This window comes from Chrysoperla carnea, chromosome 2, assembly GCF_905475395.1.
Source record: "Chrysoperla carnea chromosome 2, inChrCarn1.1, whole genome shotgun sequence".
In the NCBI taxonomy this organism is placed as follows: domain Eukaryota; kingdom Metazoa; phylum Arthropoda; class Insecta; order Neuroptera; family Chrysopidae; genus Chrysoperla; species Chrysoperla carnea.
The window spans coordinates 40,323,405-40,339,496 of record NC_058338.1 but is presented as its reverse complement, the minus strand read 5'-3'; the positions used below and the strand labels follow the sequence as shown (position 1 = coordinate 40,339,496).

The window sequence follows — 16,092 nt, the reverse complement described above, 5'->3', positions numbered from 1 at the left end:
TAACTAATGGTAGGTAGACTGATAGATTGAGTAATTGAATTTTGTATATAACAAATAAAACAAATACATATTAATCTTATTTAGATATATAATTAATTATAGAATTCAAAACAAGACCATATAATACACGTAATTGATTAACAATACAATTGTAAATTTACATATTAAATTACGTGCAACATTTAAGGTATATCTACAGAGTAGCCCACAGAAATAAAGTAATAATAAATAAACAAATTATTTCTGCATTTTGCAAGTATTAAACTTGACAGGACAGTTAATATAAGGACTACTAAAATTAATATTAAGAACTTGTCAGCAGCACAGAAAAATTTTAAACATTTTTTACTTTAAAATATATTCGTAGTCGAATTTTTTATGGCCAAAATTTCAAAACTAAAAATTTACAATGATCTTTTTTATCGACTCAGCATGGAAAAGGCTTTATGAAAAAAGGCAATTTGATGGAGAGTGTTCTTATATATGTTACAAATACGAGTTCCGTAACCGAAAAATTTGACGGGGGTTTTTTTAAATTTTGTAAATTTCACTTGTGAAGTCATTCATTCAATTAAACAATAATTGATTTAGACTTATTCCAACTTTATATAAAACAAATCAAGCCTTTTATCCAAAATTGGCCTGGCGCTCGTACATCCTTAAATCGACTTCGCATGTTAAATTATGATTTGACCACTACTAAGTATGTCTTCTATCTATAATAAATTTCAGAGGTCAATCCTGTACACTAGTACCTAAGTAAATAACATAAAAATCAATATTCAATATTATTATTAATATTTACACCACCAATAAACATACACACACCAACATACTTCTTGTAACACTCACAGATAGTAAAATTGTTCTTATTGTGTCAATGTGATACACTGAGTGTACGTGGAAAAGGATAGTCTATTACCTTTACCTACAGTGTTATATCAGTGCAAATTAGGAGTTTTAATGACGAATAAGAAGGTTTAGGGACTCACTGATTTTGATTTTCAGTCAAAAAGTTTAATTTGTTATTCCCTCCTCTCTCTTTTAGCATACATAAGTGGACCTCTGAAATAATAATTACCATTTATTGAAAATTAAGGCATTTAATGACGTATAACAGAGTTTTTGTTGGCACTGATCTCAAATTTTCAGCCAAAATGTTTAATTTGATACCCCGCCCCCTTCTTCAAGCTTACTCTAATCTCGAATTTTCATTAAAAATGTTTATTTTCTTGCCACTTCCTCTCTTTTAGTCCACAGAAGAAGTCCTCGAAATAAAAAATACCTTAAAAACCCCTTTATACGTCATTAAAACTATTAATTTGCCAAAGAAAATGGTAACTAATTTTGAGATTCTTTCAGACCCCCGAAATGGGAGGAAGTAAAAGGCATAAAATAGCTTATTAATAAAAATATCTTAAATTTCGGCCACTTTAGCATTTTGATCTTTTTAAAATCTCTTAAAAGTTATTTTATTCTATCTGATTTACTTAACAATATAAACACCCTTCACCTCAATGGCGTCAATAAAACTAAAAAGTTCCGCTTTAAGCCCAGAAAACAACTTTTTCAAAGGAATCAAAAAATTCTAGGTTCGTTTATTGTACGAAGGGTAAAAAAAGAATATATTTATATCATATTCAATTTAATGTTTAGTATTAAAATATTTATATACCTTTATTGTACGTATATATACATAAATTTATGACAATCGTTAATTAGATTGAAAATAACATGAAGGTTATATCATGATACAATAATCAGATTGTACTTAATACCCATCTGTCTTATGAAGTAACAGTTAATGTTCAAGATATTTTATAATTATTTATGTTTTAACACTTTAGAGGACAATTTATATTATTACATCTAAGGAGTTAGCACCTTTGAATATAACACAATTATTTGTTATTTTCTGAAATCATTTAATTAAAATTGTAGTTTAAGAAACAAAAAATTCTTTCTTCGGGTAAAATAATTATATGAAGAAATTATTCAAAAACAAAAAGAGATATCACACTGAAATTTTTAAAGCGTGCTTAGGACGTAAAAAGTGAGGTCGAGTTTGTTAATGAGCAACATAGGTGAATTGGGTCTTGGGTCCGTAGGACCCATCTTGTAAATCGTTAGATAGAACAAAAGTTTAAATGTAAAAAATGTTCCTTATAAAAAAATTTGATTGAAACATTTTTTCGTATTATAATTTTTTCAGGTATATTTCTAATAAACCAATTTTAAAAAAATTATTTGAGTTTTATGTTATTATTAGATTTTATTAAATCCGTGAATGAAACCAATTCTTCACAATTTCAACGACCTCCAAACAAATTATATATTTTGAAAAAAAAGTGTGAATTACTAATAAACAATGCTTTATAGTTAAATAAAAGTTAGGAAATTAAATTATCTAAACCCGGAGAAGGGAGTCATTCCTTTTCATCCATTATCTTAATTTGCTCGCTAATATTAGTTATGTAAAAACATTAAAAAAATTGTTGCATGGATTCATAGAAATAGATTTAGTTCCGATTTAAATAATCTTTCCAAAACTTTGAATTAAATATTTACTTGGTAGTTGTATTATCTGAAAACTTCAGTGACTTTTTTATTTTTAAGAAATACGGATTAAACGTTAATAATGATGTACTGAGAATAATAATATAACGTCCACAATTAGGGAAACGTTTAAAATCGTTTTCTATAATTTTTAATTTTCAAGGAAGGAATTAAACAAAATAATGTGAATAATATTTATTTAATCCTTTATAGTACCCGTAGATAATTGTTCAAATAATTATTGGACGAATTCACAGCGTACATTTAACAAAAGTTTACCTCCACCTTCGGTTTTAACATAAAATAAGTTTTGTATAGACAATAAATAAATGCTATCTATAATATTTAATAACCTACCTACTTATAATATGTAATATTATTTTAATTGTAATAGCAATTAAAATATAATATATTATTGGAATATTCTCGATAATAATTAGGTATTAGATAAATAAATATTAATATTAATAATATTATTATTATTGTTACTATTATTATTTAGTTTGTATGTAAGCAATAAAATATTTTAATCTAGTTTTAATTAAATAAACATTAAAAACCCATGTTATATATCGTGTTATGTTCCGATTTCATTGAATAAGATTTATTACATGGAAAATCTGTAATATGATAGTAAATTCATGTGTTATTAGATGTTCATTTAATTTCTGACAGATCATGTGTTTATCATTATTTTCTTTGTGTTTAAATAAAATACAATCCTGCGCTTGATATTGTATGACAATTCTGAATTGAAATTGTGTGGAAAATATAACGGTTTTCAAGACTCAATTGACCTATGTTGACAGACAACCGGAAATGGATTACTTAGGTGATTTTATGAACACCTATACCAAAATTTTGTTCATAGTATCAATATTTTTAAGCGTTACAAACTTGGGACTAAACTTAGTTTACTTTGGTATATTTCTTAAACATGGTATAACTAGTTTGATAGGGGTGTAAACATAGAAGTAAAAAAAATTATATTCACGGATTTAATCAAATACTATTTAGGTATTAGTACGTTTTAGTACAATAAGATTTATAATTATTCAACAAACTTAAAAAAAAATTACCTAAACTATTCTGTAAGGAAAAGATATTTCTTACACCTTTATTATTTAAATGATATCAACAAAATTTTTAAATGTACTTGAAATTGACAATTATTTTAATTTATACTTACAACATACTACATATAAAACAATGTGTAATGATTATATTTTTTAATCGAATTTCTTCCGCATTACTTTCAAATAATATTAGAATAATAATAACAATAAAAAAAATTGATTAAAAAAAATAATAAAATGTAAATAAAACAAATATTTTTTTTTACTATTTTAATCGAATAAAAAAATTACAATTTTTGAATAGTAAAACACATATGGGCAATTTAATTTCTATTGTAATATATTTTTAAATCAAATTAACTAGACAGTAAATTCAATAAATAATATTGTAAAAATTTTAATTTATTTATTTAATATTCAAATAGTTTGTAAATCATGTGTAATTATAGAACATTATCTGTGAAAATAAATTAAATTGTGTATTTTTTATATAAAATAACTATTATTTGATATAATTATAACATTATTTTTATTATACTAAGAGGTAGACGTTAAGGACTTGGAACTCAACTTCTACTTTTATGAATTACTAGAGTGATACCCATCCGCTTCGCTGGGTTTAAAAGTAAAGTTTGATAAAGATTGCTCTCGCTTATCCCCTTTTTATAGCACTCGAAATAATGGTATGGATTGTTTTACACAGGTAAAATATATGTATGGTTTTCTATTTTTTTAAATGTATAATAGTCGTAATTATTCATTAAGTATATCAGAAAAGATGGCCGTGAAATATTTTATATTGACTACTTTTACAGAAATCTGTAATTTTTGATAATGTCAAATGACTGCTTTACAGAAATCTGTAATTTATAGTATTGTCAAATTTAATTTATTTTTAAATTTTTTTATTTTTATATATATCTTTATAAATTATATATCATGTGTTATTCTGAAGTATGAGCTATATTGCTGTACAGTTTCATTAAGAACCATTCCGTAGTTTTAGCGTGAAAGCGCAGCAAACAAACCAACAAACAAACAAGCATGCTTACTTTCGCATTTATAATACATAGAGATTGTGAATTCAACAAAAGTTTAAGCTTACCTAATCGCAACTATTTGTCGAATTCAATTAATTACCCTTTATTATTACGATCTATATTATTAATTACCCTTTATTATTACGATCTAAGTTATTTAATCTTTACGCACAAATTTTTATGTAATCCATTAACTGATGAAGTTGTTGAATAAACATTTATAAATTAAAGTATGAACAAAAATCTATGCATCATGTTGAGAAACAATCAACGGTCCTTTGACTATATGAGTGAAACGCTCTGGTCTGTCTTTTTCCACTACGCTAATCATAAGAAAATTCGTAGCGCAAGAGCTGCATTAGCTAAACGAACTCCGTCAGGTATATGAAAAAAAAAACACATTTTTCTTAGAATGGAAAATTGCATTTTTAATTTTTCAAATTTTTTATTTCAAAAACTAGGCGTTTGTAGAAAAAATTACACGAGTAATTTTTGGCTTACAACTGATCAAAATTAACAAAAAAAAATTTTTTTTATAAAATTCAAATCAATAAACTTTGAGCAATCAACTCCTTCCTTCTTATTAACGAACTTGATCTTTCAAATACCAAAATCCTTCTTGATAAAAAAATTTTATTCAAATCGGACTTAAATTGCGACGACTATTTCATTCAGATGGATAATTGATGTAGGTTGTTTGTTTATGAGAAACTACTTATAAAAAAAAAAAATTTTAATTATTTTATCTCAATTATAATTACTCTATCTCGATATTCAATAGAAAAATAAAGTACCTTTAATTAAAACTAAACAATACTAGAAATGGAGCAGACAGTTTTTTATTATTTAATTACAAAAAATCGATTTCATACAGCAATGAAATAATTTATATCGTCTGCCAGAAGTCCATATGCATACCTCATAATGTCTACTCAACAGCTGTCATTTAACATAAAATCTTTCTAATGTATTTTCATACCTATATGCCATAATGTACACTCACTGTCAAAAAAAGTGCCACAGTTAAAACATTCTAAGCGTACTCATCATATGTTATGTTATAATAGTAACACTTAGAATGTTTTAAAACGAGCATTTTTTGTGACATTGAGTATACATTATTAATGTTTTATAATTGAAGGGCAAGACAATAATATTATATGAAATACTAGATTAAAGAGAGGGAACTGGAATATTCGTGTAGTCAGCCATATTAGCAGATTTTAATGCAAACTTAAGCATTTATAATAATAATAAGCGTACAATTGTAATAATACAAACATATTGTAAACTCTCTCCAACTAGACACAAACTTGCTTCATATTATTATGTATATCTATCTATCAACTCAAAACAATTGACAAGCTAATGTCAATATCAATTTATGGGTACATTCATTGAAATTAATTGAATACCTGTTCAAATGAATTGACTCCAATCGTAATATTCCATCGTCATATGTTTCATTTAAATAGGATGATCAATTATTATCTCTATATTATATTATTATGTTATAATATAATATAGTCAAAACTACACGCTTACCTAACCACAGAAACTGATTCCGTTCAGCCCACGAAGCTTATCAAATGTCATATTTCTAATTCGAAAATGATATGAGTAATGATGGAGTCACGTTGATTGCAGTATGGTTAAAACGTGAACATGAATCGTGATATGCTGATAATTGAAACCAAGGTAATTCTCTTTACACAATTTCTATTTTGTAGTTAACATGAACATGTATAAATACGGTCACCGACATTTTTAACACCCCCCCCCCCCTGCCAACCAAATATATGTGTGCCTGTCGCTATGGGTGTCTGCCTGTCTGTCTGTGGTATCATGGCACCTAAACGAATGAATCTACTTTTATTTTTTATTTTATTCGATTCGTTCTTAGCTTGCTTCAAGTACAAGTTTCGAATCCGAAACAACTAACAAAGAGACTTTAGGAAAAAGATTTAATGAAAAGTGTTCTTAGTTATGTTTCAATGTATAAGGTTTGGTACCGGAAAGTTTTGCCGGGAATTTAGTAAATTTTGTAAATTTGACTTGAGAGTGTGGTCAACGTGAACCGTGTGCATTCACCTTCAGCAACGTTCCATATATAACTCCCATTGATTTTCTTTATAAAATAATTTTATGAGAATGAAAAGAATAAGGATTAGGTAGAAATAAAAAACATATAACGAATCTACAATTACCGAACTGAAACTCTGTATATTTACTAAAAAAAAAGACATCTTGTAAGATTCTTGTAAGAACTGTCAAATTTTACGTTTTCATTTGAAATCACCATGTATTTTCCATGTACGCCATTATAATTTGCAAAATTGCTTACTATGAATTTATATTTTCATTTCTTAAACATCCTCTGTCTTTTAACCCTTCATTTCATGTTGTTGGTTTTGAATTTTTAGGTTTGACTATTGAGTCGCTTTCTTTAACGTGATACAATATCATCCCAATAGATTATCGTATTTGGTAAGGGCTTATCTTACATTCAGTGTTCTACTTTCATAATTTCCACCTGATTTGTATACAGAAAGTTCTCTAGGTATAAATCAGGCGCTAATAATATCATCAAATATTATAGTATGATGACATCCGTGAATGGCTGGCAAAATTAGCCAGTTTGAAATTTTCTGTCAGTTTATTATCTAAGGCTTAAAAATAAAACTGGAGCTATTTGAGACGTAGGTCGTGATAAAAGAGAACACATAGTGTTGCTTACTGAAATTGATTTCAGTCAAATATCCGCCACATCTCTGACAATGCCGTAGACTTATTTTTTTCAATTTATAGTCTCATCAAAGGCACTTTTCATTTCGTGAAGATTCACTTTCTATATCTTGAAATATCATTTGGTGACTAGCATTGAGCCATAATCTACAGAAAAAAAGGTAAATTTTGGCGTTTTTGACAAGCAGTGACGATGGTTCTGTATTTCTACAAATCTATCCAATAAAAATCGTGTTTTGTAACCAAATAAGATTTGGTGTTTTAAATTGTTTTTCTCTGCTTCTTCTTCCAATATCAAATGAGATTTTACCAAGTAATTAAGGCACACCACCAAACTACTTTCTTCAAACGAGTGATTCTTATTGAGACACCCTATATGAAAATAATGTTATGAAAAAACTTTACAAAACTAAAACTAACTAAAATTATTCTTATGCTGCTTAGTGTTCATAATTTTAAGAATGGATAGAAAATTCGATAAAAAACATTAACTTTTCAATTCGTTTTTTCGTATAGATAATAATAATAGCTACTGTGTTAAAAATACCGAGGCACCCAATTTTCTTTTATAGAAACAGGGATCAGTATTAGTTATTTCAAAGTGGGCATGAAAACAAATGAAAACTTATATTTTTGAGAAATTGGAACTCATTTTTTGAGATTTTACAGGTTGAGTAGTATATTTAATAAACGGGTATGCTACTTCCGGAGCTCGGACCTTCACTAGCTATTCATTACATGTTTCTTACAATATGTACTTGTTGTAAGCCGGATGTCTACTACCATAACAACAAAATAATTAAAAACTGTTAACAACTTCAGTTGTTTCGATTCACTTAAAGCTTGAGCGAGGGATTTTTTGTTTATAAAATTCATTGAGATTTGGGAAAGACCTAATCAATCCACACTTTTATTAGCTTGGGCCACAGTTAGGGAATAAATTGTCCTAAATTTCGTTTTATTAAAGTTGGTTAGGTCTTGGCAAAAAACTCTTTTGAGACAAGAACTGGAATACAAACACTAGACTTCCAATGCTGAACCAACATTGATTCTGGCTTCAAACTTGGCATTTTTTATTTGATTTGTGTTCGATGTCTCAACAATCCTTAAATTTATATTGAACTAGAACATGGATCTGAACCTAAGTCAACACAAAATTGTCTTTTAAAAGCAACATCTATTTTAAAATCCAGCAGGTTATTCGTTCTACCGTTGATAAAATTTGTCCCTTTTCTCGAATAATCAATGGTCTCGATACTTTTTGGACACTTTGTATATTTTAATGTCCGTGATCAACGTAGCTACTGAATATATTGCTTGTTAATGTTAACGGTACTATAACTAATAATGTTGTACTAGTTGCAATAACTAACTACTACCAACTGTTGTTATATGGAGATCTCTTTACTATTCAAATACAACCTAGCATAGTACTAAATAGAAATTAACTACTACTAAGCACAAATTACTTAAACTGAACATTTGCATATTAATTAATTGTTAAATTACATTAACTGAATTATCATCCTATTATTACTTGCATACGTAATTTTAAAAACATTGATTTAGTGGAATACGTATTGGTTAAAGACCATATAAAGCCATTTTCGATAATTTTATAGGAAAAGAAAACTTGTGATAAACAGCCAATATTAGGTCAAGAAAACTAGCCAGGGTTGGGTTGAGTCTATTGGGCTAGAAAAGATTTCGGTGATTATTGGTAGCTCAGGAGTACACAGATTGTAAATAGGCTACGAAATGATTATAAGTAAATCTGGAAATTCAGATTTATACTGCATTAAATATTTTACAAGATATACCGAACGTATAAAAACAAAGATCAATAATCTAGGGGCTTACAAAGAACAGCAAAAGAAGCATTTTAGTATGCGGAATATTTGTTCAGAAACGCTTCTATTCAGAGTTCAAATTTTGCATACTGTGTCGAATTTCTGCCAAATTTGTTAGGTTTTCGAGAAATTGTTTTTATAATAGTTGTTGATATTTTATAAGGAATATTTTTGAGATTTAAAATTTTGCTATATCTTTAACAGGTTGTTAAAAGAGCTGGTTTTGCTACTTCTTCCGATTTTTTTTTGAATCTCTCATAATCTGCTAGAGAAAAAATTTTTTGAAATCAGTTACGAAAAAGTCAACCGTTTATGGCAAACCAATACATGCCTTTCCCCTCACCTCTAAAAACTAAATAAGTTCCACCCCAAAAATAAGATGCTCTTAAGTTGCTCTATTCCCAAATTTGTTACTAAAACCGTTTAGCTGGAATCAACGATTTAGATGGAGAGGAAGGCTAGATAGCAAATCGACTATGCTCCAAAAATTTACGCCTGTACCACCATGTTCTTGTAATGCGATACATTTGCTTCACCCCCATATAGCGCCCAAGAAAATAGATTATTTTAAAACATTTTTAATTCGTTAATTTTTTTGATGCGTGTGTTGTGGACCACTGTTTAAATAATTTTTTACAAAAATTAACAAATACTAAATTTATAAAAAAGATAAAAAACATATATTTATTAAATATATCTACGCCCGTGAGATAAGAACTACTTATTTCACTCACTTTGCGAGGGATAAATAATTTATGACCGCAAGTATTTTCATTACCACATGCATTTTCAACTAATCAAGTTAGCCAAATTACTGCAAAAATACAAACTAATAACAAGCTATTATAGTGACTCTTGTCTTAATGTTCTAGTTTTCTCATTTATTTAGATTATAATAACCGTTTATTTTTACACTTTAGAGCCCTAAAGTTTCGTACGATACACGTGTGAACCCATTAATAACGTACTTCTGCGGTTTTCCTACTCGTGCTACGCACTTGTTGGGTGAACGCATTTGTATGTTGATAATAATGCTGTTAGCCCACTTGTACAGTATTAACTATTAGAGGATTTATAAAAAAACAAAGGTATATGCTTAATTAATGATTATTTGATATAATGTGGTTGTAATAAAAAATACTCATAATTACATTGAACAATAAAATGATAAGCGGCTTATCTTTGGAAAAATATTTTTAATACGCTATTATTCAACTGTTTCTCATGTATAACATACAAAATTATATTGTAAATACGAAAATACCTATAAAAAATTTATCGACAAGGTATTTCTAGCATGGTATTTGCAGTTCTTAAACTAAAACTATGGTAACCTACTTTTCGACAGGATTTAAGCAATTTTTTTCACAGACTAAGAATATAGGTTAGGTACTATTATGTCCCAAAGTTTTAGTAATTTTGACAATTTTGTCAAAATTAATATCTAAAAACAAAACAAAGTCTGCTATTTTCTTTCTTTTTTTATTTCCAAAACATTCCTTTCAATTCTCCTAATTTTTTTCCAATTTTTTGGAGATAATATCGTAAAAAATAACTGGAAGGACAGTGAGTTTTACTTGCTTTGTTTGAAAACTCAAACCAACATTATTCTGAGTGTGAAAAATAAAAAATAGGCTGTCGAGAAAATTCGTTAGTCTGTTTTATGTGACTGGCATATATTCTATAACAGAGGCAACCCACATTATTATTTTTTCATCTTTATTCATATATCTACATCCGTTTGTAATTAAATTTATGATGTGGGTGGAGTTGGTTACTTGGTTCATATCCAAGCGCCGATAGTGTGATCAAATTTACCACCCCATTAATTATAATTGTTCACATCACCGTTGCCTGGATTCGAACCCATAATCCCGCGAGCCCGCAAAAAGTCCAACTAGACTCACGGTTAAAGTCGATTGAGTATTAACCCGCTCACTTCTTAGCCTCTTTTTTTCTTACTAGAGAAATTAAATACACCCAAAGATAACCTTTTTTCAGGTTCCCATTCCAATTTCATGTAGGGGATTATTTTCAAAAATGTTCTAGATTTGCGGACAGCGTTTTGGTCAGATGGTTCACTAGCTCCTAGACTATTACATAAATTAGTAAACATATAACCCAATTTTATCAACCAATGCAAAATTTTTATTTAGTTTACAAACTACTGACATAAAAAAATGATTCGTTTTTTAGGAAAAAAACATATATTTTCAGTATTAATAATAATTGAATTTGCTAATACATTAAATCAAGAATATCAAACAGAAATTCCGGAAGAGTGTAAGGGTAGTCATGGGCAAGATAAACGAGACTGTCTTCGAAAAAGTAAGTTATCCGTTCATTAGAAACTATTTTGTATTGAATTCCAAAGCACCTGTTTTATTTGAGATGAACAGAATGCTCCAGAAGTCAATAACCACCTTTTTGGGAGAATGCCAAAACGAGATTGTACGCAGTAAAACTTTTACTTTTACTTTTACGCTCTTTTCTTAGTGTGTCCTATGCGTGCGGGTAAAGAGTACAATGGATTTTATGGTATAAGCTCATGCCAGCCCCATTGTGGAAAAGATGGAATATATTTCCCTGGACTATGCCCGTATAAATCTGTACCTGCATGTATATGTAAGAAGGGCTATTGCCGCAATCCATCGAATTGGTTCGAATGTATGAAAGCTACAGGATACAATATAACATTCGGATTTGAACCGTTCACTGGTGTCTTAATCCCAACACCCAATGGTGTTGGCTTAATTCGTCCGAACACTGGAAATAACGGTGAAGGGAATTTTATGTCTGCAAAAAGACCAATTGGACATTATGAACCAGCTAAACCTTTAAATAAGGATATTGTAAAATTTCCAAATATTAAAGCTAAACCTACGAAAGGACCAATTTCACATTCTGTTCCTCCAAGTATGGACGGTGGTTATTATTATGAGGGTAATGAAATTTATAAGCCTATAAGTGATGGCGTTGGATATTATAAGCCTATAAATAATGGTGGTGAAAATTATAGACCTTTGTATGATTATTCAAATAATGATGAAAATTATGATGTAAATGATGATCTCGATAAAAGTTATGAAAATTCAGATGGATTAAATACTGGTGAAAACTATGATGGCGATGAAAATTTCAGTGATTCAAATATAGGTAATTATTATTCGATATTAACGTTATTAGTATTTTTTAAATGAATAAGTGTTCTAATTCTAAGGTGATGGACCTTATGGCTACGATAATTATGGTAACCCAAATACATATTCAGGATTAAATAATGGTAATAGTAATAATTACAGTAGTGGTGATGATGGATATATACCTTCAATAAATTTGCTTTTAAATTATGAACCAGACACAGAAACAAATAAGAATTCAAAAAATGATTATGGAAGTATTGAAAATAATGAAGGTGATCAAAATATTAACGATAAATATTTGAATGGTGAGCAAATTCGCAGTCACGAAAAAAATGATGATGCAAACAATCAGAAAAACATCTATATTGAGAGTAAAGAGCATAGTCATAGCGAAGAAGACTTTCTAATAGACTTACTGACCCATGTAGGCGATTAAATTTGTAAATAATATTGACTATGTAACCAACCTACTGAAAAAAAGTTAAACATATTAAATAATAATATATTCCATAACGTTTGAAACAATTTTCTTAAATCCTATATGGTATCCTTTCACAACACCCCTTAACTCACAATATCTTCTTATAATTTAACGTATAACAAAATATTCCTCCCCAATAAAAAGACATATTCACCCCTAAGCGTAACATTTTTTTATTATTATTATAATTATTGCCCATATCATCCCACTTGTTGGACAAAGGCCTCCCCCCATGACTTCCAGGTCGGTTTGTCTGTACCTAAATGCATCCAATTTCCTCCTGCAAACTTGGCAACGTCATCTCTCCTACGTCTTTCTTGACGTTTTTTCTACATTAAACGCTTTTTTCTATAATAAAACTGCCCATATAGTTAGAGTTTCAAGTAGAGCAACGATTTTCAATGAGACTTATTTAAAATAACAGTTCTATTGTAAGAAACTTTTAATCTAGTTTTCGTGATGTTTACTTATTTTACGGATACTTTATAACTAATCACAGAATTATTTCTTGGATTCTACGTTAAAAGAGGTACAATTCATTGAAACTATTCGAAGGCATTCTTTTCGTCAACTATGAAACCATAAGTGTAACGAAATACATAAAAATTTTTTGTTAAAATTGAAATCATTTAATCGATAAGTGTACAGAGTTTATTGCAATTGCACGATTAGTTTATTGTAATTTATTGAAAAATATGACTGATAAGAATTTGGCTTCTTGCTTAGATTGATATCAATACTTATTTAAATTAGCTACATAATATAATTCAATTGAATCAAAATTTTCATAACAAATGCAGAAATTTTATTTAGTTTTCAAGTTGTTTAGAAATCAAAATGATTCGTTTTTTAGGGATTTTATATTTTTAATAAATATATTTTTTATATTGAATTCAGTTAATGTAGCTTCTTACATGTACAAAAATGAATATTTAATTGATATTCCAATAACATGCAAAAATACTGCTTCAGGAGAAAAAAGGCGAGCATGTCTTAAAAGAAGTAAGTAAAATTTCAGTTTATGATTGAACTTGTCTGTATATCTTTTAACTGTACGAGCTTTGTTTTACTTTGAAAAATCTTGACCCTGACTTTGGAAAAAGTTATATGGCACCCTAGAGTACAGTTTTAAAATGTTTGAAAATGATGACTAACGACAATATAGATTTTACCAAATCTGTTCGGTTTTAAACCAAGTTTCGAGGAAAGAGCTATATATGATACGATAAAAACCATAATAATAAAAAGTACTAAAGTAAAAGAGTAGTAAAGTTCATGATTAAAAAAGTCACTACTTATCTGAAGCTTTTACATCCGGAAGGAGCAGGTAGTTATTTTTTACGATAAGAAAATTGTTTGAACTGTTCGTACATAATGGTTTCACCTTCAATAGTGGGTAACCACCCACGGTTAAGATAATTTACGAAAAAATTAAGACACAATTATTGTTAAAAAACTAAAACACGTGGTTTAGTGCCCTAAAAAGTTGATAATAATTTTAATTGTTATATATAATTCAAAGCATGCGGTGCTCTCTGCATTCATTCTTTAAATTTGCTGATTTGACAATTACTTAGCACTCCACGCTTTGAATTTTACATTACAATTACAATTACTATTTTCTTAGTTTTTTGTCTCGTGAAGTATCTCTTTATTATTTTTAGTCTCGCTCGAAATTTTTCAGTGTATTATTGAGCCACCCTGTACAGGTGTTTTATTTTAATTATTTATTGTAGTTTGTCCTACGCTTGAAGGCAAAGAATACAACAGAGATTTTGGTCTCGGCTCGTGTCAACCACATTGTGCCCCTAATGGAGTTTATTTTCCTGGAAAATGTCCTTACAAATCTATACCTGCATGCATATGTAAAAAAGGTTATTGCCGAAATCCATTGAATTGGTATAAATGCATACAGCCAAGGGTTTATAAAAAAACTACGGAACAACAAACAAAATGTGTTGACAAAAATAATCCGGAAAATAATAATTCTGGAAAAGAATGTATTGAAAACAATATTTCTGAATCTAAAATTACGAGCAGTGAAAGTAGTATGGATACTGGAAAGAGCTCTGAAGAGTTAATTCCACCAAATCTGGGTAGTCTTGATTTGTTGAACCCTACTGATGCAAAATCAAATGAGTCTGTTGATAAAAACACAAGTGAAACTAAAGATACAGATGAAAGTGGAATTGAGCAAGAAGGTAATAAACCAAATAAGTCTGTTGATAAAAACGTTGGTAAGACAAATGATCCAAATGGAAGTGGAATTAATGAGGAAGAAAATCATCCTGATGCATCGGCCAGTAGTAATGCAAGTGCTGGTGAAACGATGGCAAATGATGACACAGAGGAGTTTGAAGGTAGCCTTCTGAAAATCCCAAAATTTGGTGAACATAGCCATAGCGAAGAAGACTTGGTAGATTTTGCTATAAATTTAGTAAGGAGGACATGAAACATACAATTAACCTTTTAGGTGATTCTTTATTTTTGTTTTGAAATATATTTTTTCTTTTGGAATAAAATTTCATGTTTTCATTCGAGCCTCCTGCACTTTATGAAGGTGTAGAGTTGTGACAAATGCATATACATTTTTTCCGATTTAATTGAATCAGAATCAACTCTAACTACAACTAAAACTAATTTTGGTTTAGAGTTGTGAAATTAATTCTTTAAACCTTTCTTTTCTACTTTCTTCATAAAAATTCTTTAAGAGGGTCAAATTGGAGGTGAATGTTTACATGAAACTCTGTAATTTTGGAGGTGAAAAGGGGTTGATGGTTTGTATGAATTTTTTTTTTTTTTAATTACTTACTCAACCGATTTTAAAAATTATTTCACACATAATAAGATACAATGTAGAGTTTCTGAGATATAGTAATGTTCGGTTGGATTTTAGTCCGTATCTCAAAAACTAATCGGCAATTCATCAAATGCACCCGATTTTTGTACTTTTTGGGTCAAAATACCTCAGTTTCATTGAAATTGTAGCTTTAAAAAATTTCTCGATTTTTTGCAATTTTTTTAAGGGGTATCCCTTTCATAAAATCGTGAAAATGGCCAAAAAAAAATTTGTTTTGGATTTTGATAAAACTCGATGGATGGGATAATTTTGATCAAAAAAGTATAAAAATCAGGTAAATTTAATGATTGGATGCAGAGTTTCTGAGATATCGCAATATTTTAATGGATTTTAGTCTGTAT

General features: G+C 28.7%; 1 protein-coding gene across 1 annotated transcript; it reads left to right on the top strand.

The window, feature by feature from the left end:
* Positions 1–13,805: 13,805 nt before the first annotated feature.
* On the top strand, positions 13,806–15,343 carry LOC123292693. Its single transcript, XM_044873405.1, has 2 exons — positions 13,806–13,893; positions 14,628–15,343. The coding sequence occupies exons 1-2, from the start codon at positions 13,806–13,808 to the stop codon at positions 15,341–15,343; spliced, it is 804 nt and encodes a 267-aa protein (XP_044729340.1).
* Positions 15,344–16,092: the final 749 nt, after the last annotated feature.

Coding starts and splice junctions, on each gene's coding strand:
- LOC123292693 (XM_044873405.1), top strand. CDS start 13,806: ATGTACAAAAATGAATATTTAATTGATATTCCAATAACATGCAAAAAT. Junction 13,894..14,627: donor GCGAGCATGTCTTAAAAGAA/GTAAGTAAAATT, acceptor TATTTATTGTAG/TTTGTCCTACGCTTGAAGGC.